Below are 26,871 nucleotides of genomic sequence, written 5' to 3'. Positions count from 1 at the left end.
GAAATGATTGGTTTTATTCTAGTAATGTTAACTACACCTTAAGAATATGCTTTTGGCTGGGCAGTAGTGGCATACAGCCAGGCAATGGTAGTGCACACCTTTAATCCCAGCACTGGGGAGACAGAGGCAGATGGATCTCTGTGAATTTGAGGCCAGCCTGAGCTACAGAGTGAGTTCCAGGGAAGGCTCCAAAACTATACAGAGAAATCTTATCTCAAAAAACAAAATAACAACAACAACAACAAAAAGAATACTCTTTTGGGAGATGGCTTAGTGGATGCTTGCTGCAAAGGCATGGTGAACTGAGTTCAATCCCCCTAACCCACATAAAAGAAAGAACCAACTACATTAATTTATTCTCTGACCTTCACATGGCTGCCTTGGCTGCATATGCCCTGCCCTCCCCCCACATGTATCATGCATACAATAATGTTAAACAAAATTAAATTTAAAAATACTCTACTGGGCAACCAAGTGAGTTCCAAGAAAAGCACAAAGCTACACAGAGAAACCCTGTCTCGAGAAATAAATAAATAAATAAATAAATAAATAAATAAATAAAAAATAAAATAAAAAATAAAAATACTCTAGCAGTTCCTGTTTGCATATCCACATCGGCACTATTATAGTGTTTTCATGCCTTCCTTTATAAAAGAGGGTTCTTTTTTTATAGAAAAAAACTGAGGAGAGATGGGCCAGGGTTTAAGAGCAGGCACTGTTCTTGCAAAAGACCAGAATTTGGTTCCCAGAGCCCACATCAGGCAGCAGACATCTTCTTGGAACTCAGCTCCAGAGGAATTGAATGTTTCTGGTCTCCCTGAGAACTCACACACATGTGTACATATATATCCAGACACATATACACACAATTCAAAAATAAAATTAAATATATTTTTAAAAGTATAACTGAATCCATGCCCTACTCTATACATCACTTTTTATTCCTGTCTTGGTGGGATATTTTGTTTATCTTTGGCTGTGAACACACAGTTTAGAGAAAAGTGTTCAATTTTATGGCTGGTGTCTAATTTGTATAGAGAATAACTTAGTTGTTAGACGTGTAGGGTCTATCCATCCTTTAGGTACTGCACAGTGCAGAGATGAATGACTTTTAATAGCATAACAAAGTGAGAAAATTTTGCCCCTTTATATTCCAACAATCTTATCATGTCTTTGATTTTACGGACATGATAGATGAAAGTGGTGTCTTGGATTCCAACAAACATTTCTTGCATTCTGAGTGGTATCAGTCATGTTTGTGGGTCAGCACTCATTTCAATTTTTTCCTGCCTTTTTGTTTTAGTGATTTGGTTTTCTTTTATCTTACATGTGTGTGTGATACATATGTGTGTGTATATATAAGGTGGTTTTACTTTCATGTATGTATCCATGTATGCATGTGCATGCACATGGGCACAAAGTCTGTATAGAGAGCAGGAGTTTATCATGAATAGTCCTCATCTGCTCTTCTACATCATTCACAGAGGCAGTCTCTCAGGCAAACCCAAGCTCATTGATATAGCTAGTCTTACTAGCCAGTTTGCTCTGGGGATCCTTTATCTCTGCATTCCAAGGCTGGAATTACAGGTAGGCTACCATGCCTACGCAGCATTTTCTTGGGTTTCTATGGATCCAGTCTCTTCTGGTCTTCACGTTTGCGTGGCAATCACTTTAACCACTAAGCTATTTTCTCAAGCTATTTATTTATTTATTTATTTATTTATTTATTTATTTTGCAAAGAATTGTCTACTCTAGTCTTTTGCACGTTTTCTCAGGAAAGGGCAGCTTATTTCCTTTATCACCTGAAAACGCTATGCAACCTATTTTCTGTTGTGGTCTTACAGTGCCAGATGTTCAAAGATCTGAGGTAATATAGCTTGTGGCACAGAAAGGAAGATCCATTCTTAAAATATTTGCACATTAAACACAATACTGCAGAGCACCTTTTGATTGAGAGGATCACCGAGACTGGCTGGCTGCCATCCTGTCTTTGTGTTCAGTGAGAGACCTTGTCTCAAGGAAGTAAGGCAGAGAGTGATAGAGCAGAACACCAAGGGGTCCTCCTCTGGCCTCTGCACATACACTCATGATTGAAATTATGTTCAGTCATTTTTAAAATATAGATGAGAACAACAGAGCAGCTGTGGGAAGTCTACAGTTAGATGAGCTACCCAGTGCCCTCGCTCAACAGTCCTCAGTGTGTAATCTGCTGGTTTCATCTCAAGTGCACCATTACTGCGGAGTCTTCACTGTGGTTCTCATTTGTGAGAGAGACATAGAGGAATCAAACATCTAAGCCAGTAGGACAAAAAACATTCTGCCCAGCTCTGTTCTTCACATGTTCCTCCCACTTATCTGTGTACTTCCAGCTGGCCTTTTGCTACCAACATCCAGGTAGGTTATAATTCCCTCACTTCCCCTTTGGTTATCAGGACTCCCATGTTGATGCCCGGACAAGATTCTGATTAGAGAAGAATCATGGTTTTCATTCTACCTCAAATTTTGCAAATAGCTGTTTCTGCTTTTCCCTCTTGTGAAATGATGTGATCAACTAGCTTTTCCCTAATGGTTCCCTTCAATCCTAGCAATCAATCTCCCCCTTAGCCAAAAAATTAAAAAGTTGTTATGGCTTCTTGGAGTCGAGGTCTGGGTTTGATAATGGGCATCTTGACTTGGCAAATATTTTCATTCCCAGGCACTTGTACTCAAGGCAGAAGGGTAAAATTAAGGAGAAAAAAATCATTACTCAAAACAAAGGAGCAATGAACAGCAAGGCTCTGCTCTCCTTCTCTAGTATATACAGCAGCCCTGGCTTATACTCTCCTACCCACCTTTTGCAAAGACTCCTCTTTTGAAGATGAGAGGCACTGTTAATGTTACTAAAAAATGTTGTCAGTTGAAGTGTTTAGATTAGAACCAGTAGCTGAGAAGACTAGCATAGACTGGCTACTGTCTCAGTTCATTTGGCTCCTAACCAAATGCCAGCACTGGGTAGCTGACTAATAATGGAAATGGATAGCTCAGGGGGAGGAATACCAGAGATTCCAAGGTTGAGATTCTGGGAGATTCAGTGTGTAGTACAGGATTGCTTTCTAAGCCACCATGATACCTTCTAGCTGTACCTTCAAGATGAAGCACTTATCTGAGGCCTTTCATCAGGCCTATTCATCCAATTTACTCACCAGTAATACCCAGTTTCCTAATGTCAGTGCACTGGTGACAATGTGACCTTACGAATATTGCTGCAAAAAAAAAATGCAATTTTCACCTCAAAGGGAGAGATAGTTGATTCTGAAGCCAAGCATAGGTGGCCATCTCCCAGGAATGTAGATTTCCCACCTCAGATTCCATGCTCTAAATTGGTAAAAATTTGCTGAACTGAAAGAAATTCCTAAATTAAACCACTTTTCAGATACATTGGTAAAAATGTTAAGAAGGAAGACTAAAGTAAGGCTGGACAATCTCTGCTATAAGCCTCAGATACTATCTGTTAGCATTCTGAGGCTTTTAGATAAAGAGCTAGATGTCTGTTTGTGCATTACAAAGGATTAACCTAATGTCACAAAGATGTTGTGTCAGGTACAGCAGAGGGGAATAAATAGCCTTTGAAATGACTAAAGATGGCCAAAGATAATTTGACTCTGGACTTGCAACATTTCACAGTCTCTAAAATCACTGAAGTTCTAATCAGTTACTCAGCCTTGTAGAAGATGGAACAGAAGGTATAGCTCCTGGAAACTTTTGTTCACAGGGGAGATATAAACATTCAGACTATCTACTTTATTTTTTTTTTCTCTATCAGAGGCACAAGAAGCATCTACCACTCAAAGGTTCATTGTCTTACTGTTGCAGGCAACATGCATGGTAAAGTGCCTGGTCCATGGTAAGCTCTGAGTTTCTGCTACTTCTGATTATAAGTAGCCACAATATTTCGACTTACCCAATGCATACTTATTGGTCATCTGTCTTATGCCAGATATCTTTCTATAAGGTGAACACTGAACCAGCAAAAGCCATCATTTCTGTCCTTATTGAATTTAGCACACAGCAGTGGAAGCAGATACAGATGACAATAGATCCATGATAAATTATAAGCTGTGGATGCCCACATAAGGGAATTGTACCTAAATAGGAAGTAAGAGTAGCCTCCTTGCAGAAGTGGCCCTAGAACTGACAGAAGTTAGGGCAGAGCTAGATATAAACAATTCACCAGAGGGATCAGAAAAGGATGGAATGACTTTAATGTGGGCCAGTCTTTGAAAGAAACTAAGAAGTGTACCTAATCAGACAAGCAAGAGGACCTAAGTTCAATCCCCAGAATGTATGTAACAAAGCTAAACATGGTGGCAAATGCTTGTAATCCCAGTACTTGGGGAGTTGAATATAGATGAAACCCTGTAGTTCACTGGCCAGTGAGTCAATTTACTTGATGAGTTTTTGATTTAGGAAGAGGCCCTGTCTCAAAAACAAAACAAGATAGAGAGGAATAGAAGATATATGAAGTCAACTTCTGGTGTCCACATGCACATATACACATGTGTACAAACATACCCAAGAATATATACAACACTCTATACATACACCACACACACACACACACACACACACACACACACACACACACACACACACACAATTTAAAAGAAAATATTCTAATCAAGGACATGAAGGAAGAGCCTCCAGAACTATTACAGGGCTGTTATGATATAGGGCAAATCCACAAGACCCAAATGTGTAGCCCATGAAAAGAGGGAAAAAAAGCAAAATGAAGATGATAGTACTAATGATGATGATGAAGGTGATTCTATTAGTCTACCTTTATATGACCAAAAGTAGGTTATAAAGGGGGTTTATTTTTGCTTAAGATTCCAGCAGAAGAGTCCATCAAGGCAGGAAGCAGTGGCATGTTGACAGGAATAGGAAGGTGGCTAATCACATTTAATCCAAACAGGGAGGAGAGAAAAAGAGGAGGGGGAGATCAGAAAGTAGGCAGTGCCAGGATATAAATCCTCAAAACTTGCCCAACCCATGATGTATTTCCTCCATCAAATCTGAATCTTTTAAAGAGTTGACAACCAACTCAAACAGTGCCACCGGACTGGTTACCAAGTGTTCAAATACGTGTAGCTATGGGAGCATTTCATTTTCAAACTACCACAGTGACGATGGTGATAAGAGAAGGGCTTGATGACAATACCTTTATTAGATAAATAATGCTCCATTATGGTAACCAGGAAGAGTACTTACCTAACCCAGGCCCACACTCATTTAATCCTGTTTTCATGTACTCAGTAACAGCATTAGTATATCCACTTTTTGAATGGATCATAATGCCTAAATGTTATTGACATAGCCTAGGCATTAAACTATTATCACTTCCAAGCTCTGGATTAAGAAACTAATTACAAGGCTTTAATAGTTAATTCCTACCTGCCAAGTCTTATGAATATCACAGAGCTATCTCTTAGGCTGAGTAATTTTTGATCTGTTCACATGGTAACTGTTTTGTAACAGCAATCTGTAAGGTTGCTGTCTGTCAATCTTAAAAGCAGTTCTCAAGAATCATGCTCAAATATGGCCATTGATACTGGGAAAATTCACTATTAAAAGCATGCCCAGCAAAGGGGTTGATTTTCTTGAGAAAAGATGTCAATTTACCCCAATAGAATTTCGGCAGTGCTGATTTTGTTTAATCAAATATAACAAAATAATTGAGCTCTGAACAAATGGCTTATTATAGAAATGTGCAGGTTGGCAAGGAAGATTGGAGCGTGCCTTTCAGTAATGCATATGTATTAGCAGTTACTTTTTTCATTTAAATGGGCAATTACCAAAGGCCTGGTGCTAAGGGCATTGGTAGGATGTGTTATCCCTTGCACAGCTGCTTGGCTTCTCATGCAAGATAAAAGCAGGTGTTTTCAAGTGTGAACATTCTGAGGATTGAAGGGAAGAAAAAAAATCTTACTTCCTATTTAATACCTGCCATGTCTGGGAGAGGATACAAACCAAGTCATATTTTCTGCATTTGTTTATACATACATTATCTACTGTAGCTGTCTGTAACATCTCTGGAAACCTTGTTAAAAATTATAACAGGGTTGGGGGAGGTCACTCAGTACATTAAGTGCCTGCTGTGTAATAATGAGGCCATGAGCAACTGCATGTCAAAGCCATACAGGGTGGAATACACCTGTAACCCCAACACTGGTGGAAGGAGGAGTCAGGTGCATCCCCAGGGGCTTTCTGGCCAGCCAGTCTAACATAAACATTGAGTTCTAGGTTCAATAAAGTACCCTGCCTCAAAAAATAAGCTGAGTAGAGGTAGAGGAAGACTCCCAACATCTACCTGTGACCAGCATGATTACACACACACATATGCACATACACACTGTACACATTATACACATCACTCATACTGTGCATAACACATGTGTACATTTCAAAGATATATATAATAAAACTCAATATTTTTCATTTCATGTGCACACGCAAATCATATAGAAATGTTGCACATTCTGATGGCCAGAATCCCTCTAGACAGACCTATATATGAATGTTTCAGAGTCTTCTATCATGCCCCTCATATTGTTAACAGAAACAACTACTACAAACCATCAATCTTTGTCAAGTGTTCTCCCTCCACTCCTCTGCCAAGTTGAGTGAACATGAAGAAACCCATTGTTAAATGTGATGTGTATAACCCAGTGTCTACGTCTCACAAGAATGGTCACAGCAGCCTGCCACAGATTGGTAGACATACAGCAAAAATTTATTGATTGGATGCTCTCGAGGACAAATGTTCAAGATGCAGGAGCCTTTGGGGACTATGTTGGGGTTCACTTAGGAGCATGCAGATGGCCAACTCCTTACTCTGTCCTCCTGTGGCCTCCCTCTGTGCAACTGTATCTTTTTGTCTAGTCCTCATCTTACAGCCATTTGTCTTGTTGAAGTAGAACCCCACATGTGTGGCCTCATTTAACATCTTGTAGTGTGTGTGTGTGTGTGTGTGTGTGTGTGTGTGTGTGTTATACATTTATGTGCACTTGTAGCTACAAATCTTCCCACATATGTCACTTGCAGAGGTCAATGTCAGGTGCCTTTCTCACCTGATGTCCATTTTTTGAGACAGGGTCTCTCACTGATCCTTGAGTTTACCATTTTAGCCAGATTGGCTTACCATAGAGCCCTCAGAATTGGTCCCCACTGTCTGTGTGACACTCGGTTCCAGAGCTATGAATCATGAGTCATTGTGAAACAGAGGCCAGGTGAGCAACATTGTGGAAACACGGGTCCCACAACAGATTCCTAGACACATTGCAGTCTGAGAAGTGCCAATCTAACATGCTAAGCCTTGCAGACTGTGGGGCCTTTCCATGGGCCCTGTCACTTCACATGCTTATGTCTGTAGCTTTCATGTCACAGCTCACAAATTATGTCTTCTCCCTCTCTCGAATTCCACATAAAGCAATTGCCTTCAAGTTATTCACATTCACAAGATCATCACATCCATCATCATTTCTTTCCTAATTAACACTTGCTACAATTCATACTTTATTAATGTGCTATATGGCAATACCTATTTGTCTGTAGTTTGCTTTCTCTGGCTTTACTTATCTGAAGCCAATCCCACTGAGAAAATACTATAATTACTATGTATAAATTACTAATATAAAATACTATATTAGGAGATGAAAAATGGAAGGACCAGAACTTCAAGTTCATTTTCAACTACATAGTAAATTTGAGGCCAGCCTAGACAACAAAAGAGTTTGTCTCAAGACAAAGAAAGCAAAAGAAAGAAGGACGGAAAAGGAAATATAGAAACCTAACACTTGTTTTGACCCTTTTAAAAAAGGGACTATATTTGCACAACTTGTATTAGAATATTTTATGATTTCATAACTTACTATTAGTTATATTTTATCTTTTTTTAAAATTTAAGACACAGTCTCACTTAGTAGACCATGCTGGTCCTGAACTAACAGAGATGTGCCTTCTTCTGCCTCACATGAGTTTTAGGACCAAAAGCATGTACCATCATTTCTGGTTATTTTTAATCTCTTAACATATAAATAAAATTTATAATAACTATGCACACATACAAATTAACCTTAATTATATTATATTTTTCTGTGGCTGTGATAAAATACCCTGAGAAGAACATCTTAGGGGAAAAGGGATTTATTTTAGCTCACATTCTGGATTGTAATCCATTATTGTGGGGAAGTCACTGCAGCAGAAACTTGAGACAATTGGTCACAATTCAAGCCTAGTCAAGAAGCAGAGAGGAAATAGATAATATATGCACACTTACGCTCAGCTCACTTCCTTCCTTCTTATAAACTTCAGGGTTGCCTACCTAGGGAATGATGCCATCCACAGTGGGAAGTCTTCCTACCTCAATCAATATAATCAAGACAATCCCCACAGGCATTCCCAGAGACTGACATGAGTTAGAGAATACTTTATTATGATGATTAAAATTAATCATCACATTAATGTGTGTGTAAGAAAATAAACAAAATATATGTGAATGTAAGGTTAGTGATGTCTGCAGTTGTAGGCATTCCCTACAGATATAGGTGGGAACCTCTATACTGCTGTTGCTTGGCTGATTGTTCTCATCTATGTTCCTTAGTTTAGGCTTCATATATGACTTGTTCACCAACTGAATTGGATTGAATATTACATGTCACATCCACTGGCTGGTGATATTTATAGTCACAGAGTAAATAATGAGTACATTGTTTTGCTTGATCTGTTGCATACTTGCACCTAGGTCTTCAGCACCTCCATCCCTTTCTCCCTCCTCCCATCTCTTCTTTCCTCCCTTGCACCCTAGCTGTGTATCCTCCCTGCCTCTTATAGCTCACCTAAACTTTCTATTGGCTTTTCTCTTCATCTCTGTCCCTAAATCCAATGCCTGTGTCCCTACTTTTCTTCCTTGAGCTATTTATTGGTGTCTTTCCTGATCTTATCTCACAGATTGTGTCCCACTATCATACAAAAGAAGGCTATGGAACAATAGACACATTATTTTTAATTATGTGCATGTATGTGTATGTTTGGGTATATATACCTATAAATTCAGGTTCTCTTAGAGTCCAGAAGAGGGCACTGGATTCCCTAGAGTTACATAAAGAAGATTGTGAGCTGACTGATGGGAACTGAACTCAGAATTTCTGCAAGAGCAGCCTTGCTCTTAAATCCTGAGACATCTCTGCAGACCTCACATATATGTTAAGTGGCATTAAGCTCAGTGAGACTTGTATGCAAATTTCTGTCAATATACCAAGCTCTTCTTAGGAAACATGTTCCTTGGGTCTGCATTCTTATTGTTTCATATAGTATAGTAACAAGGAAGTGCATCTTGAATGGCCTATGAATTGTGAGATAGGAGAAATACAAGATAATAGAAAAAGAATGATGTAAAGACCACTCCTGTTACTTCAAAGCTATAGCATGGAAGATGCAGCACAGTCCTGTATCCTTATATGAATGTTCCTTCATGCTAAAGTAATTTTTATAAGAGATATGCATATATGTGTCTTTTATCTTCCAGTAAACCTGGAATGATAATCTGAGTCAAATAAACACTTTGTTTTTCCCTTTCTAAACTTGTCATACATCTGAATGGACAAGTAAGCAGTTTGAAGGTTACTGTTCCCTTAGCTTGGAGGAGTAACATGTCTTTAAGATAGCAGACTCTTTTCCTAAAATATTCTTGTGTTCTGATACACAGGTAGAAATGGACATCGACAACACAAATACGTGTGTCTTGATGGCATTCTGGAAAACTTCATATGGTCTAGGCACAGTGTGCAACTGCTTGCTTAGTTGATAGAAAAAAATCAAAAGCATCTCTCACCCAGATGTATCATTTCTGTATCCTTTGGAATTAGCAACTGTGCCTAGAGTTCTAGCTGTTTAAGCTGTTCTCTGAGATAAGTAGTTACCAAGCTTATTTTCTTCTTCATTAATAGATTACATATGCTTCAAGAATAATATTATTTTATATATAGTTCATTTGTAATGGAGTACTGTTTTTCCCATAAGGCACATTTTGGTATAAATTCTCAGGAAGGCATGTTGGGCTCAGTCCAGCTAATATGAGTGGGGGAGGGGAGGCAGTCCATATGATTTGCAAATTCAGGTATGGATGTAACAAACAAAATAAAAATGATAAACCATAACTTATTCTACAAGAATGGGATGAAAAGGAAAAAATAGATAAATTCCTCACCTTAATGGATTACTGCTACTCTGAAACACTCTCATACATACAATTATGCTTTTCTTATAACTGTTAGTTATTATTATGTGGTCCTGTGTTATTCATTAAGCAGTGCTGTTTATCATGTGAGAAAAGCCACAAGGCACAACAAAATCCCACTATAAGAGTCTATTTGGGGAAGGAACAGAGGTGAATGCGCTTAGGCCTATGGAAGATTGTGCATTGAGAGAGAGGAAGAATAAGAGGGGGGAGGAGTCCATGACCCACTTTTTATAGATTCCCCCTGCACATGCACATATGGGCTAGCTACGCCTTGCATACACATAGATTACATGATCTTGCTGTGCGCAAATTACGTGACCATGCAGCACACAGATTACATAGGATATAAGGCCCTGGAATGACTAAACATCTTGCCTGGCTACTGGACAGCACATGTGCAGTCATGTAGCTGGGGGAGTAGCCAGTAATTCCAACAATAACTCCATCTTACTGGTGAGGAAATTAGCCTCATAGATAATTATTAACTTCCCAAGAATGACACAGCTAGTCCTGGGGGACAACACCTCTGTGCACAAAATGTGAAGATCTGAAGTGATGGTAGCATTCAGTCACAGCTGTAGGTGAGTCATGTACTGCTACTGCAATGTCACTGGAGAGGGGAAAGAGCCACAGGATGTTGAGACACTCTGTGATAGGTGGGAAAGCAGTGGTTTGTTCTGTCCAGAATGAATAAGAAAGCACTGGAGGAAATCAAGGAGGAACGGTCTTTTCTTAATCTAAACTATCCCTAAGTTTTTAATAAACTAACGTGCACCAAGATTCCTTTGACACATCTGTATGTGGTGGACACATGCAATCAAAAGTCAATGTCAGGTGTCCTCCTATATTGCTTTTCACCCTGTCATTTGAGATGAGGAGACTTGTTGAGATTAGAATCCACTGAGAGTGGCCATAGAGTTAACAGATTCAACTAGGCTGACCTGCCAGCAAGCTCGAGGGACCTGCTTGTCTCTGCCTCCCTAGTGCTGAAGCTCTAGATGTACTTTCATGCACAGCTTTGTAGGTGTGCACAGGCACTGAATGGAAGTCCTCATGCTTTCAAGCACTTAACTGGCTATGCCATCTCCTCAACCTTCTGGAGTGGTTCTTTAGACTATATTCCTGAGGACTAGTATTCACCACAGTGACATACTGAATTATCTCTAATAGTCCACAGAAAACAACATCAATCCTACACTATCTATCCTCTAACTTCAAAGAGGGAATCTAGAAGTTCAGAAGCTTGAAAACCTAGGAAGGAGAAGAAAACAAACAGAAAACACAAAACAAAAGGCCTTCTTGTCTCTGATGGGAGATACTTACTGATCAGCATTCTTCTCCCCTAACCTGGCAGAGGATGTGCCTCATCCCAGGTGAGTGTGTGAAAAGCAATTTGCAAGTTGTCTTCAGCATGAAAACATGAAAGAAGAGCTTTGAGCTGGTTAGAAAAGATTTAGTGCTGGAGATTCGAGGGCTGACTTCTATTGTTCTTGCTTGCATAGTTTGTCATATTTAAAGCAGGTCAGATTCAGAAGGCACAACACAAGGAAGATTGTTCAAGGGCATACAAGAAGGCATTTTTTTTCTCCTAAGAATTTATGCTTTTCTATATTAATCCTGAAAATTCTCTCCTGTGATAGAATCTGCCCCAGGTTTCATATCACATTTTTTGGTTGTGTAGAGGATTAGAAAGAAATAGATACTGGTGGTAGTTTTTCAGGGTGTAAGTGGAAGAAGAAAGAGGAATGGCATAGATAAAATGATTGGCAATTTCAAATAGTGAAGAAGCCATTTCTGGCTTGGCAGCATCAAGGAAATTCTGGGACCTTTAGTGTAGTTGCAGAGGAATTAGGGGAAACAATTCTTGTTAAAAGGAAGCCCTGGTATCCTCAGCCTTGGGATAGATATGGTATGGAGGGCCAGCAGTTGGCATGTAGTAAGGGTATTTGTATACTGTGCACATATAGAAAGATAATCCCACAATGTCTCTGGTGGAGAGCTTGAAACCTATATAAGACTTAATTGGAGTGACTAGAATCTGCACTTACCTTTTTCTGCTGCTGTTCCTCGGCATAGGATGAATAATGCAGTATAAACACAGTCTCAGCTCTTGCTTGTTGCATAAATCCTAAATGATCTTATAATAAAAACTTGGAGCCAGATATTGGAGTAAATGCTGAAAGATCAGAGGAAACACGTCACAACCGCTTCTCACCTAGTCAACTCCTCAGCCAATCCTGTCTCCACGAATCCTTAAATCACGATTGCTCCTGAGGCCTCAGCCAAAAGGCTCTCTAGTTCCTGTCTCCTCACACCTTATATGCCTTTCTCTGCCCAGCCAAATACTGGGGTTAAAGTTGTGTGCCAGCACTGACTGACTCTGTTTCTCTCCTAGACTGGATCAATTTATGAAACCTAGTGTGGCCTTGAGCTCACAGAGATCCAAATGGATCTCTGCCTCCCGAGTGCTAGCATTAAAGGTGTGTGCCACCACTGCCTAACCTCTATGTTTAATCTAGTGGCTGGCTCTGTCCTCTGATCTTCAGGCAAATTTTATTAAAGTAAAACAAAATATCACCACACTCACTGGTTTACATTTCAGTAAAAGTAGATAGAGCAGGAAATAAATATCCAGAGAGTAGATATTACATAGCCATTGCTATGGTGAGAAATGGTAAAAAATAAAGGAACAAAAAGCAAGCCCAGAAGTCAGAGATAGTGGTTAAGGGTATAAAACCATGGTGACTTTCACAGACCAGCATCAGATAGTGCACAGAAGAAAGGGGTTAATGAAAGATATCAGGAACTAGTGTTTCAACAGTTGCTTTTGAAGGTAGGAAGATGTGCAGGGGAGGCGTGATGACATCCACTATCTTTAATAGTTTTAAATGATGGGACTCATTCACTGGGTGCCAGATAATGCACTCTCTTCATTCATTTTCTTGGTAAGCCTAGGAGGTAACCTTGCAGTCTCCATTTCAGAGTTTTAAATTGTGAGGTTCAGAGAGCAGAAGCCATTTCCCTTTGGTGGCTATGCTAAGATTTGAACACATCCTTCTCATTGAACTTCCATGCTGTAAGTTCCTCTGGGTACATGAAGTCAGGTTGGAAGGCATCTAGAGAAAGCGAGTTAGACACTGTTTAGATATGTATAGTCTGAACTGCTTTGACAGGCAATGCTGGTGCCATTTGGCTGGAAGAGATGAACTAAAAGAATGAAAATGGGATGAGGAAAGCTAATTACATGGAATGATCTAATCACCACAAGTTGTCCTTATATAAATTAATAACTATTTAAGTAGTTGCTGTCTTAGACACCATGCTACTTCCATATATATATATATATATATATATATATATATATATATATATATATATGTCATCCTGCTGAGTTTTCAAAATATTTAAGCTCAGGAAATATAGATTTCATGTAGTCTACTTGCCTTTGGCCAGACTGGAGGTAAGAGGGCCAGTGTTTGGACCTAGAGAGTTATTTCTCAGCTCACACTCTTTCTATTTTGAGCTGTAGCTAAATTTACCAGTGTAGAAAGGGTAGTCAGGGGGGAGTCAGGTCTCCCTGAAAGTGAATTCTGTCCTTGGCTGTGGCTTGCACATGGCTCCTGTTCCTCTCTCTCTCGCTACACTGTGCTAATTGTATTCACTTCTCCTCTACCTAGCAATTGGGTGCTCTACATTTAATTCCCTTTCATTCTGCAAGAAAATGTCAAGGGCATTTCAACTGCAAATGTTCACTCTATAGATAGACATGCATTGGATGCAGAGAAAACAGATGGGTCTTGCAAAAGCAATTGTGGATCTTTTGCTATCTTATAGAAGTATTTTTCATTTCATTTTTTTCCTAACTGGTAGATGAAAATGTGGGAAATGTATGTATTTATGAAATAAAAAGCTGGTTTGATAGAGATAATGTATGAAGTTTAAATCAAGTTATATGTACTTCTTTCATTTAACATTTATTACTTTAATATCATAAAGGTATTTTGGTTCTTTGTTTATTTTTTAAATGAGGTTCAGAGAGGGTAAATAACTTGTTGAGGGTAGCCATGCTGGGACTTGAACTCATGACTTCCTGAACTCACTATTTATTCTGTAACTTGTCTGTATATCTGGATACACCAGATCAAGTTGGAAGGAATGTGGGAAAACACAGAGAAAGGTGAGGAAGATAGGTGATACATTTTCTTGTGTGCAGTCTGAAATATTCTGACAGATCTGGTGATATTTGGATAGAAGATAACATTTTCTTCTAGCTTTTGGCATATATATCATGTTTAGCTATCATCACTATACTGTACACAAGAGTCTGTCAGAACTTTATACCTCTCTACCCCCTACCCTCCCCAGACTCTAGTTACCACCACTCTACTCCAGACATCTAATTTTGACTTCAGAAAACTTGCTGATGAAGGACTGTTATTTTATCCACCCATCCCTCCCAGATGCAGAGATTCCAAAGTGAAGGGAGGTGGTTTTCTCATGAAACTTACACAAGAGATCAAGCTTAATCAAGTGACAGGTTTTAAGAAGGATAATTTTTGTTAAGTGCTGTGAAGGATCTTTAAGGGTTTATAAAAGGGAGACCTCATTCCGTGAGTCTAATGACCATCGAACAGTAACCCGGAGATCTCAAGAGTTGTAGGACATGGTGTGTCTGTATATAACACATTGTAGGCAGGAAGCTTGGTGAAACTGAAATAAAGTTAGGAGGATGAAGCCACCTTATGGGTGTCCTGACAAATTGTGAGTGGCCATCCAGGAGTCTTAAGATCCTTGAAAAGGCACTGAAGGGATTAAAAGCAGGATGCCCTGATCAGGGAGCATTCTCACTGCTGCGCATGTGTGGAGATTAAGAAGCGGCCAGTGGGACTGTGTAAGGAGGAAACACAAGACAGTTTTTGCCAAAGATATTGTAAGAGTAAAGGGGAGAAACGTTCGTTCGATTGTGGAAGGCTAGTACAGGTTTCTGTTGTTGGTGTTTGTTTTGTTTTGTCGTGTTTGTTATATTGTTTGTTGTGTTGTTCGTTGCACCAGATCAGTCCCTGGTAACTAAAACAGGGTCCAAAAAACAGTAATGCAGTAAATCCTCAATATATATGTTAAATACAATAATAATGAAGAGCTGAAGAATTGTGTTTAAGAAAAGGAGCTGATCTATAACATACTTTGGGAATGAGGTTTATTAGAAAGAAAGGCCTGGAGACCAGGGTTCAGCTTTGAGGAGGGAGGAAGAAAAGACAGAACATTTGACAATGTAAGTAAAAGTCAGACATGTGTGTTTTTTGTATTCATTTTATTATTATTACTAAGACGTTTTTTATTCATTTTACATACCAACCACAGATCCTCTCCCCTCCCTCCTCCCACCCCCAGCCTTCCTCAACAACCAACCCTCAATTCCCAACTCCTTTAAGGCAGGGCCTCCCATGGGGACTCAGCAGAGCCTGATACCCCAGGACTGGACTAGGCCATGTGCATAGGCAAGACAGTTATGTAGCTTGATCTGCTTAAGGGGCCCCTGGCAGTGGGATCAGGACCTATTCCTACAACGTGAGTAGGCTTTTTGGAGCTCACTGCCTATGGTGGGACACCTTACACATCCTTGGTGCAGGGGGAGGTGCTTGAACCTGCCTCAAAAGACATACGTCTTAAAGTAAAGGGCTTTAACATCTAGGGAGGAGCTTCATTGAGAGTATAAATAGGGCTGGAGAGATGGCTCAGCCATTAAAGGCTAGGCTCACAACCAAAACTATGAGTATAAATAATCAAAATATATATAGAGAAAGGGACATACAGCCATTATATCAGTTGGGGTTCTCTAAAGTAACAGAATATATATATATATATATATATATATATATATATATATGTGTGTGTGTGTGTGTGTGTATGATCATATGTATGCATGTATTATATATGTCTTAAATATACATTATACATATATGTATTATACACATACACACAGAGAGAGACACACACATATGGGATTTATTAGAGTGGCTTACAGACTATAGTTTTAGCAGCCCAACAATGACAGTCTTATGTGACAGAGAGGCAAAGAATTCAGTAGTTCTTTGGTCCATGAAGCTAGATGTTTCAGCAGTCCCGTCTGCTGCTGGTGTCCCAAGATGATCTTACAGAGAGGTCTCTAATCCACATTGGAATCCCCATGAAGTGGTTCTAATACTGGGAAAAGAATGTCTCAGCAGCAGTATTATAGTTATCATAGTTGAATCTGCCAGCAAGAATAAGGGTAAGCAGGTAGAAAAATGTGGCCCTGATTTAGAGTGTGTCTTGTTACCTCAAATCATCCAAACAAGAAAATCCCTCACAGTCATAGCTAGCTACTTGGGTTTTAGCTAATTTTAGTATGGTCAAGTTGACAAGATTAGATATCACAGCCACCATGGGAGGGAAGGCAGGAAGTAGGCTAGGGAGAGGCTTGAGGAACTTCTTCAGAGAAAATTATTGGCAAAATTATTAAGGCCACTCCACATAGTTAAAAGGCAGATTTATTTAGTGGGTAACTTACAAATGAAGGGATAGGTAGGTCGCGGGGTCTAGGGAAGGTGTATAACAATCCAGTGGTGTTCTCTGGAGCTCTGCTCGGTCAACCTCCACCATCCAGGGTCCCAGAAGAGAGAGAGAGTGTTGGCCCATCCAGATCTCGGGTCTCTTGGCACCTCCCTTGGCCCAGCCTTGTAGGCGTGACAGTTGCTGAAGCCTCAATGGGGGTTGGAACTTCCAGATCAAAGCTGGAATGGTTACCCACTACAAAAATCGTCAGAACAATCCCCCCCAAAAAGGAGATATGGAGTTCAAATCCAGAAATATTCCCAACTGTGGGTATTTGTAACTCCAGTATGTTACCTATCACTTTTGAATGGCCAGGTAAGCGTTTCAAGTGACTAAGAGATACTATTTAACAAGACCAAAAGTAGACTAGAATTAGTGTCAGTATTTTTTAATTTATTATTTTTATTATTGTTGCTGTTATTATTGTTTGCCTATATATGCATGTGTGTGTGTGCATGCATGCATATGTAACAAGATACATATGTGGCCTTCAGAAAGTGGTTTTCTCCTTCTACCATGTTGGTCCTGGAGATCAAACTCAGATTCTCAGGCTAGGCAGCAAGTACATTTACCTGCTGAGCTATATCACTTGTTCAAAATGTAGTACCTAAATTCATTGAACAGCATAGATTTCTTCATAGTAAGCTCTTTATAGAGCTTAGCTCCATGATCAGTTTGTTACCTGCATACTGAAATCATCTCAACTATGAGCTCATACCCCTAGAAACTGTGAAAGTCTGTTCTAGGTTTCAGAAGGTTTTAAACACTTGGGGTGAGTTTGGTAAATGCAATCTACAAGCAGAGTTGGTATACTGGTTTAAGTTGAGTTGATTGGTGTTAGTATTACAAGGGCTTTGCATTGGGGAGAAGTTCTGAGTCCTTTCTTGTAGGGTATATTGCATGTGAAGAGAAAATTCCCGATGATACAATGTACAAGACTTGCTTCTTGGAGTACATTAAGAAAGGATGATTGCTGTAATTACAGGTTGTAAAGAAGTTGAATCTGCATTAATGAGTGTTTTTATTATAATGTAGAAGCCTTGAAATTCTCTCCTAGTCTCGTTAAGCTGCCAAATGTTTAAAAATAGGGCCCGAGTTTTAAAACATATTGAGGTACGTCAGAATCTGCGGAGGTTTGAATGAGAAATGTCACTCACAGTCTCTGGCATTTGACTACTTGGTCCCTAGTTTCTTGTACTGCTTGTGGAAGTCTAGAGAGTACAGCCCTGCTAGAGGAAGAATGTCACCGAGGAAAGACTTGGACCTTAAAATACTCCTGCTGCCTCCTATTTGCTTTCCTTCCTTTGTGCTTGGGATTGAGGATGTGAGTAGTCAGCTTCGTGCTCTAGCTACCATGCCAACTACTTGCTGCCATGCATCCCTGCCATTACGGATTCATCCCTCTGGGAGTATAAGCCCAAATAAGCCCCTCCTTCTCTAAGTTGCCTTTGTCATGGTATATTGTCATAGCAACAAAAAGTAACGAATGTAGAAGTTCATGGAGCTCTTAGTGCTCCCACCTTCCCCAGTTCTAATCAGAAGTCAAACAGGCCCTTTCCTTGTATAGACAACTCTACACTCCTGTTTATTTCTAAATAGCCCCCCTATAAAATAGAAAGACTAAATGCATTTTAATGAACAAATGGAATTTCAATTACAAAGCTTTTTGTTAATTAGCTCATTCTATTAAAGTTCCAATAAGTCAGAATAATATTGCAGGGAATTTTACAGCTATGGTTGCAGTCAGCTTGGTTGATGGAGTAAGCTCTGGGAAAATGTAAATTGGAATTTCAACAGGAAATGTGTCCTTAGCATGACAAAATTTTCCTTTGGTTAGAAAGTATTTGTGTGAAAAAAGGATAAATGTCTTACAGATGATAATGAATACTTCAAAGAATGTCTTTTAAAAAATTCTTTCTCTGTTTGGTTTTGTTATTTGTGCTTGGGCAGCACCTCATTTAGCTGTGAAAATTCTAGTTGTTCTAAGATCTACACATTCCGTAAGGAGTAACTCTTTCCTAGAATTAGAATACAGTTTTCCCCCAAGTACTTCAGGTACAGAATGCGAAGCCAATGGGCAAGAGTAAGTCAGAAGTAGTGGGAAGCCTGCTTTTCTAAATCTAGTATTTTGCTGTCCATTTTTATAAAAATGCTCAGGAGGCAGACAAGTGTTTTTCATCGTGTGAGAGTTTCCACTTCTCTTTTCTTCTGGAGTTCCCAACTATTTGTGAAAACGTTGATGTCCTTGTTGACTGACCTAATAGTGTTGCAGGGTCAGCATATACCAAACCCCAAAGTCAGAAAACACTTGCTTCTTTGAATATTGCACTGTAGTTAGTAAACTGCCCCTAAAGGGTTTGTTATCGTGAAGGAAAATTGATCATTTCATATACAAAGTTTTGGGGAAGAATATAGGTGGACTTGGGTGACATAATTATGCCATCCACAACATAGTTCTTTACATCTGCCTGGCTCTGGTGAAACTCACCATCCCACTGCCTTTGAAAATTTTCAGGTTTGGGGTTCAAGAGGCCGAGCTTAATTGTCCTTTTGTATAAGAGATTTATCAGAAAAAAGTATTAATGCCATTAACAGGCCTGCAGCAGCATGGCAGGGACACTGGGTAAAGATGAGGCCCACATGGCAGAGTGAGGGCTTCTCCTACATGTCTCAGAGGAAGCAAGGGGAATTTGCCATGCAACATGAGTAGCCCAGAGTACTTAGTATCACTGAAGGTGAAAAAGAAAAAAAAAATGTGGAAAAACAACATACTTTAGTTCTTGAAAGTAAATTTCTATAGCTTTGAGAGCTGTTAGAATGGATGAGCCATGACTAACATCCTTCTGCATTATATGCTGGATCCTCAGTATATGAGCTTCCTTCTTTGGGATCATTTTTTCATTGTCTCAAAAATGACTGAGATATTTCTAAGCATCATGTGGGCACATGTCAACAGTCAGTGCTATAGCCTTGTTCTTGCTTCAAGCCCCACATTAGGGATTCTTTCTTACCAATTAATCCAGCCAGCGTATAATCTGTGCACCATGACATGTGTCCATTATTGGCACCAGAGGTGAAGTTCTTTTTTTCTTGCCTAGAATGAAAATCTCAAAGCTCTTCCCTGTGAGCAAATGAGGTGTCAAACAATCATAACCTTTAGTTGTCCAGGAAGAAATTTTAAGCCCATATTTTCTAGTAAGATGTTATACATGCTTGTATTTTTTATCCAATCTTTTCATACCTAACATTTGGCTTCCTATCTAACGGAAACACTGTCTTGTTACAGAGTTCAGGGGAAATTGAAACTCACCATCTGCCATTTTGCAAACAAAATTGGTGCCATACTTGGATTTTTCATAACTATAAATGACCAGTATTTTTCAATAGTTGCTCATGGGTATTTGTAGCCATAATTTCTTCTTAGAAAATAAACTGCCATATCTGCATAAAATGTCAGTGGGCAAAGCCAAACCATTCACATCTCATTTTCTACAAAACTGGGGCACTTGCTACCTTCATAGGATAATATTTTCAATCATGTTATTTAGTAGCCTAGGGAGTAAATTTAGACTTCTGTTCATTTGGAGCAAGAGGTGACTCTGCTGCTTTAATATATATAATTGAACAGAGTTGAAACTGACTGTAAATGAAAATTGAAAACAAATTAAGCAATCACTCAATGTAATGCCTGTGGTTATAGCCCTTGTGTGTATTTAGACACACTGAAAAAATAAAACAGAATTTCGGCATTTCTGGGCATTTTATTTTATTCCAAGTGGAAAACACAGTGTGGTGACAATGTTTAGAATCACTGTAAGCTATTACATGTAATGACCATTTGCTTTGATGTTCATACATGCCGTACACTAATGCCTATTGATCAAATTTAATCATATCTGTTAATGTTGGAGTCAGACAATGACATACTCAGCTCTCGGAATTCACTTATTGGCTTTACTCACTAATCTTCTCTAGTGACCATGACTAGGCTCCTTTAATTTGGCATTGGACAGCACTTGTGTTAATAATAGCAAAATTTTCAAATGGGCCTACTTCTTAGAATCTGACACTTGTAAAGTTATTGCCTATCATTTTCTGTCTTATTACAACTTTTATTTCGCTAATTTTATGACTTTGGGATGGCTGCCAATGACTTACTGCCTCAAAAAGATATTGTTTCAAATGAACTTATTATGGCTTATCTTTAGTTAGATTTATTAGTGCTGACTTGGGTTTTGTGCTCAGGCAAATGAGTTCACATGAAAGTCTTCAGAACATTCTTAGGGCTTTGGTTCAAGTTTAAATCCAACTGTTAAAGATGTTATGATGTTTTACCCCTTAAAGCATGTATATTTGTTTGTACTATTAGGTCTTGTAGTCAGACTTTTCTTTGGGTCAGCAGTTCACATATAATGACATGCAGACTTATTATTAATTATGAAAGGTTGGCCTTAGTGTGGGCTTGTCCCACTAACTCTTATAACTTAAATTAACCCATTTATACTAATCTACACTTTGCCACATGACATCACTTTTCTTCTATCCTATGCCTCCTGTTTCCAGTTCATTTGTTGCTGGTGAATCCCACCTTTCTTCTTCCCAGAGTTCTCTGTCTGCCCGGAAGTCCCACCTATACTTCCTGCCTAGCTATTGGCTGTTCATTTTTTTTTTTTAGTCAATCACAGAAATACATCTTTACACAGTGTACAAATATCCCATAACAAGATTTTTTTTGTACAGAGTTTGAATGTTGCTCAAATGCAAATGTTGATGGAGCCAGCTTCCTACTCTGCACTGCATTCCATATTAACATCAAAGTTCATTGACTGATAAAGATTTACTTCCTTCCTCCCTTATCTCTCAAAAAATGATTTTAAAATGTTTTGAAGTTCCCAATATCTTTCTAATCTCTCTTTGGTTCAATTATATTAAAATTCCAATTAGGTCAATATGAAAAATTCAATTAGAGAAAATCAGCCATGTCTCTTTGATGGGATTTATTTGTAAAATAATTAACTGACTGTTTATCTTTTTAAGACTGTTTCTACTGAAGCTATGTAGTTAGTGCATCTTGTACTCAGGCTCTAGTTAGAGGCAACGGAAGTACAAATCCTACTGACGTACCAAGGATGATGGACCAGGGGTGAATACACTCTCTCACACCATGACATAGTCTAAGGTAATACCCACTGCAGGCACTACTCTATCCAAGAGCTCAGCTAGCCCCCGCTGTTTTGATGATGCTCTGATCTCTCTCTCTCTCTCTCTCTCTCTCTCTCTCTCTCTCTCTCTCTCTCTCTCTCTCTCTCTCCTCTGTCTTTTTGCCTCTTTCTCTAGAACATTCATTCCTGCAGCTACAAGCACCTCCCAACAAGGACAGTAATTTTTTATTTCCTGTAATCTCAGGTAATGAAGTGAAACTAAATTATCTGATAGGGACACAGGGATCTCGTGGCTTGGAGTTTGAAATGTGACACTACTTGACAAGGGTGGTCCCTAAACAGGCCTGAGCAGTGTCATCTAGGATCTTGTTAGGGATGTTCATTCTCAGGCCCTGTTCCAGACTGTGTAAATGAAAAAAATATCTGGGAGTGGATCTCAGCAAGCCTCAAACAATTCCCTCCAAGTGACCCTTAGACACGATCAAACTAGAGAACAACTACAGTGTGCTACCTGGCCAGGCCTGAATCATGGGCACACCCTTCAGCTTCTGTGTGTGAATTTCAGTCCCATGGGGTAGAAAAGGGATGTGAGGAACCCATAGCAAGAAGGAAAGGTGGATAGAATGCCTGCCATGAGGGAAAATGGTAATGCTGGCGGGGGGCATTCAGCTCAGTAACAAAGTTCTCTTCAGTGTGGAATGCTGTTGTTTTCCAGAACACCACTGTCTAAGGTGACTTCCCCAGAAAGCCAATATTCTAGCACAGCCAATACACTTTCCATTCTTTCTTGTGCCACAGGGATTCAGTTTCAGGTTTGTCTTTAGAGAGACTGTTGCCAAACCTTTAAATGTTCCCAGACCACACAGTCCTTACATTTCCTTACCCAATACTTCTTGCATGCTGTAATGTGGTCTATGCAGCCTAGAATAATGAACACCATTGCTCTTCTCTGATAAGAATCCAGGTGGATCTGTCTGTTCTAGAAGCTCTCAATGAACAGGCCATTATCTGAGGGAAGTTGACAGGCTCTGTAAAATCCTGAGTGGGGGGGAGGTATTTAGCACTGCATTATTACCTAAAATTATTTTAAGCCTCTGTGTGTGAGTGTGTGTGTGTGTGTGTGTGTGTGTGTTTAAATATTTATTTTTGAGAGATAAGAGGTTTTCTGTATTACTGTTGGTTTTGTGTGCCCTGTACCCCAACTTGAGACCTCCGTGTTTACTCTCCTTGGGGAGGCAGTTGAGCACATGTCCATGTATCTCCGTTTAACAGCTCGGGAGAATTCCCTCTGCTACTGTTAGCTGCAATAACATTGATATTGTTTGTCATTGACAGTTTCTTTTCTAATTTTTAACTTTTGAATGACTGGTCTGCTTTCTCTCATTTCTTATACTATGTACAGATAGAGGACATGCAATGGGGCAAAGGAGTCCGGGAGATCCCACCCTCTGTGTGCACATTGCCCTGCAAGCCTGGGCAGAGGAAGAAGACACAGAAGGGAACCCCTTGCTGCTGGACCTGTGAGCCCTGTGATGGATACCAGTATCAGTTTGACGAGATGACATGTCAACATTGTCCCTATGACCAGAGGCCCAATGAAAATAGAACTGGCTGTCAGAACATCCCCATCATCAAACTGGAGTGGCATTCTCCCTGGGCTGTCATTCCTGTCTTCCTGGCAATGTTGGGGATCATTGCCACCATCTTTGTCATGGCCACTTTCATCCGATACAATGACACACCCATTGTCAGGGCTTCTGGACGGGAACTCAGCTACGTTTTATTGACTGGCATCTTTCTCTGCTACATCATCACCTTCCTAATGATTGCCAAGCCAGATGTAGCAGTGTGTTCTTTCCGGCGTGTCTTCTTGGGCTTGGGCATGTGCATTAGTTATGCAGCCCTTTTAACAAAAACCAACCGGATTTATCGCATATTTGAGCAGGGCAAGAAATCAGTGACAGCTCCCAGACTCATAAGCCCGACATCACAACTGGCAATCACTTCCAGTTTAATATCAGTGCAGCTTCTAGGTGTCTTCATTTGGTTTGGGGTTGACCCACCCAACATCATCATAGACTACGATGAGCATAAGACAATGAACCCGGAGCAAGCCAGGGGAGTGCTCAAATGTGACATCACAGACCTTCAAATCATTTGCTCTTTGGGATATAGCATCCTTCTCATGGTCACATGTACTGTGTATGCCATCAAGACTCGGGGTGTACCAGAGAATTTTAATGAAGCCAAGCCCATTGGATTCACTATGTACACGACATGTATCGTATGGCTTGCCTTCATCCCGATATTTTTTGGCACTGCACAGTCAGCAGAAAAGGTAAGTGAAAATGTACTTCTCACAGTACATTCCAGAAATGTGTAGTTCTGTACATATTGAAACAAAATTGATTGTGTCCTCCAAAGAAATTTATATACAGAATAGAAGGCTCAAAAATATAAAAGCATTGGACTAATAGGTTAATGGTACAGGAGTCTAAATTTTTCAATAGGATATTACCCTTTGAACCTATTAAAACCAATCACATGTGACCTTTTCAAGTAAATGTATTTACATAAAATTAGTATAAGTAGGCATTGTCCAGGACAAGATGATCTAATCTAACTAAGTAAAACCTTCCTCCCCATTCACTTACCACTCCTCTGCTTACATGAATGTTTCTTTAGGATAAAAGTTGGCCACAGTACCTATGTTCCAGGTGACTGAATGCCTGGTGTTCACTCTTCCATTATTAGCATTACTACAGATCAGCAGTTCTCAACCTTCAGGTCATGACCACTTTGAGGGTCGAACAACCCTTTCATAAGGGTGCTGAAGATCATCAGAAAACAGATATTTACATCACAATTCATGATGTTGCAAAATTATAGTTATGAAATAGCAACGAAAATAATTTTATGGTTGGGGAGGGGTCACCACAACATGAGAAACCACATTAAAGGGTCACAGCATTTGGAAGGAAGTTTGAAAACTATTGCTATAGATATTCTGACTTTTTAGTAGCTCATTTGGGCTGTTACTACAAATACAGTGCACAGCTATACAGTGCATTAGAGCTACCTAGTTGCACACCAATCAAATATAACCAGATGGAATGATACATAAGGACATCAGTTATTCTGTATCATTTTCCTAACAGTGTACTATACCTTAATCTCAGCAAGCAATCATAATGAGATCCAGAGAGTTTTCAAAGAAAAACAGGAAAGAAGGTAGGAAGAAAGAGAGAGAGAGAGAGAGAGAGAGAGAGAGAGAGAGAGAGAGAGAGAGAGAGAGATCATGCTGTCAATGTTTGAGGTTGGTACAAGATACAGTTAGTATATGTGTCCTTGAATGTACTGATAAATTAATGAATCTATAAATTACAAAACAGTGACTCTCATGTTGTTTTTAATGTAGTCAATGTATATTTAACTGTATGTGTGACTTGCATACCAAGTAGGTTACCCTGAAGTATTGATCCTACACATGATGTGCACACATTTGATTTTTAGACTTACCCATCTGGATATAGTTTTATATATATGCAAATTGCACAAGCCTAAAATACCAATGTGAGAATTCTTTAATTGGTGTGAGCAGCTCTAACAGGGTAGTATGGCTGCTGCTTGAAGAGACTGAGTCCCTCCTTAGTCACTAATCTAGGAGAGAATCTTATTGGAAATTGAGTGTATATTTGAACAGCAGGGGTCATTGTGTTCCAATTTAATTTGAACAAATACACTAATGCTTTTTTTTTTTTACATTTGTGTATGTGTGTGTTAAAATACATACCCATAGCTGGGCAGTGGTGGCACATGCCTTTAATCCCAGCACTCAGGTGGCAGAGGCAGGCAGATCTTTGTGAGTTCGAGGCCAGCCTGGTCTACAGAGAGAGATCCAGGAAAGGCGCAAAGCTACACAGAGAAATCCTGTCTTGAAAAACAAAACAAAACAAACAAACAAATAAACAAAAAACCATATCCATGCTATAAGATGCATGTGCATGTGAAAGTCAGAGGACACCTTGTTAGGACTGGGTTCTACCATGTGAACTTCAGGGACTGACCCTAGGTCATTAGTCTTTACAGCAAGTGCCTTTACTTGATGATCCATCTTTCCCACCCTTGAACAAAACTATTGAATGTTTAAAGACTTGGATAGGAGAAACAGATTATGTTGGAATACATAAAAACTTAAAACAAAAATGATACTGCCAGAAGTTAGTTTAGTAATTCATTAATACCTCTGTTTCCTGTGGATTGTTTATTTAAAAAAAAAAAAACATGGCATTTAGCTGGTTTCCCTGCTGAAATGATGCAAGTAACCTAAACTGTGTGATTCTGGAGCTATAAGCTTGCCTTTTTAAAGTGGTTATCTCACGAAACCAAGCCGAATTCTCAAACTAAGGGCACTGAATGGCTCTAGACTATGGCTTTCATCATAAAATATCTTAGAGGAAATTCTTCTAAAATATATAGTCATTGAACATTGGCTGCTTCCAACAGTATTTTTCAGATTCATAACGTATGTTTATTGTCTGTGAAACCAACTTGAATTTCATTTTATTTCTTCTCTCTATCCCTGGGCCAAGGGAATAGTAAATATGAGTCAGGGTTCTGAAATGCAATAGAAATAAAAAAAAATTGTAAATGTATGCTGGTAGGTGGTAACTAGTATAATTTTTGAAAGGGACAAGGACTGTCATCAAATAACATGAAGATAATTATTTTGCTGTTAAAACAATGTCATGTGTAGAAGGTTGAAGGCATTAAGTATATCCTATTATTTATTCTTGGTGATATAAAAAGCAGGAATCATTGAAGGAATATCAGAAATG

General features: G+C 39.3%; 1 protein-coding gene across 1 annotated transcript in view; it reads left to right on the top strand.

Moving 5' to 3' along the window:
* Grm7 (glutamate metabotropic receptor 7) overlaps positions 1-26,871 on the top strand; it is a gene marked incomplete at its 5' end in the record, with an annotated part of 311,121 nt that overhangs the window by 108,547 nt on the left and 175,703 nt on the right. The window contains one exon of the mRNA XM_037204288.1: positions 23,436-24,371. Coding sequence (XP_037060183.1) covers positions 23,436-24,371 — 936 coding nt within the window. The remainder of the gene's footprint in view (positions 1-23,435; positions 24,372-26,871) is intronic.

Source organism: Peromyscus leucopus, chromosome 3 (genome assembly GCF_004664715.2).
Source record: "Peromyscus leucopus breed LL Stock chromosome 3, UCI_PerLeu_2.1, whole genome shotgun sequence".
Lineage (NCBI taxonomy): Eukaryota > Metazoa > Chordata > Mammalia > Rodentia > Cricetidae > Peromyscus > Peromyscus leucopus.
The sequence above is the reverse complement of the archived record's forward strand: the minus strand, read 5'-3'. Positions and strand labels throughout refer to the sequence as shown.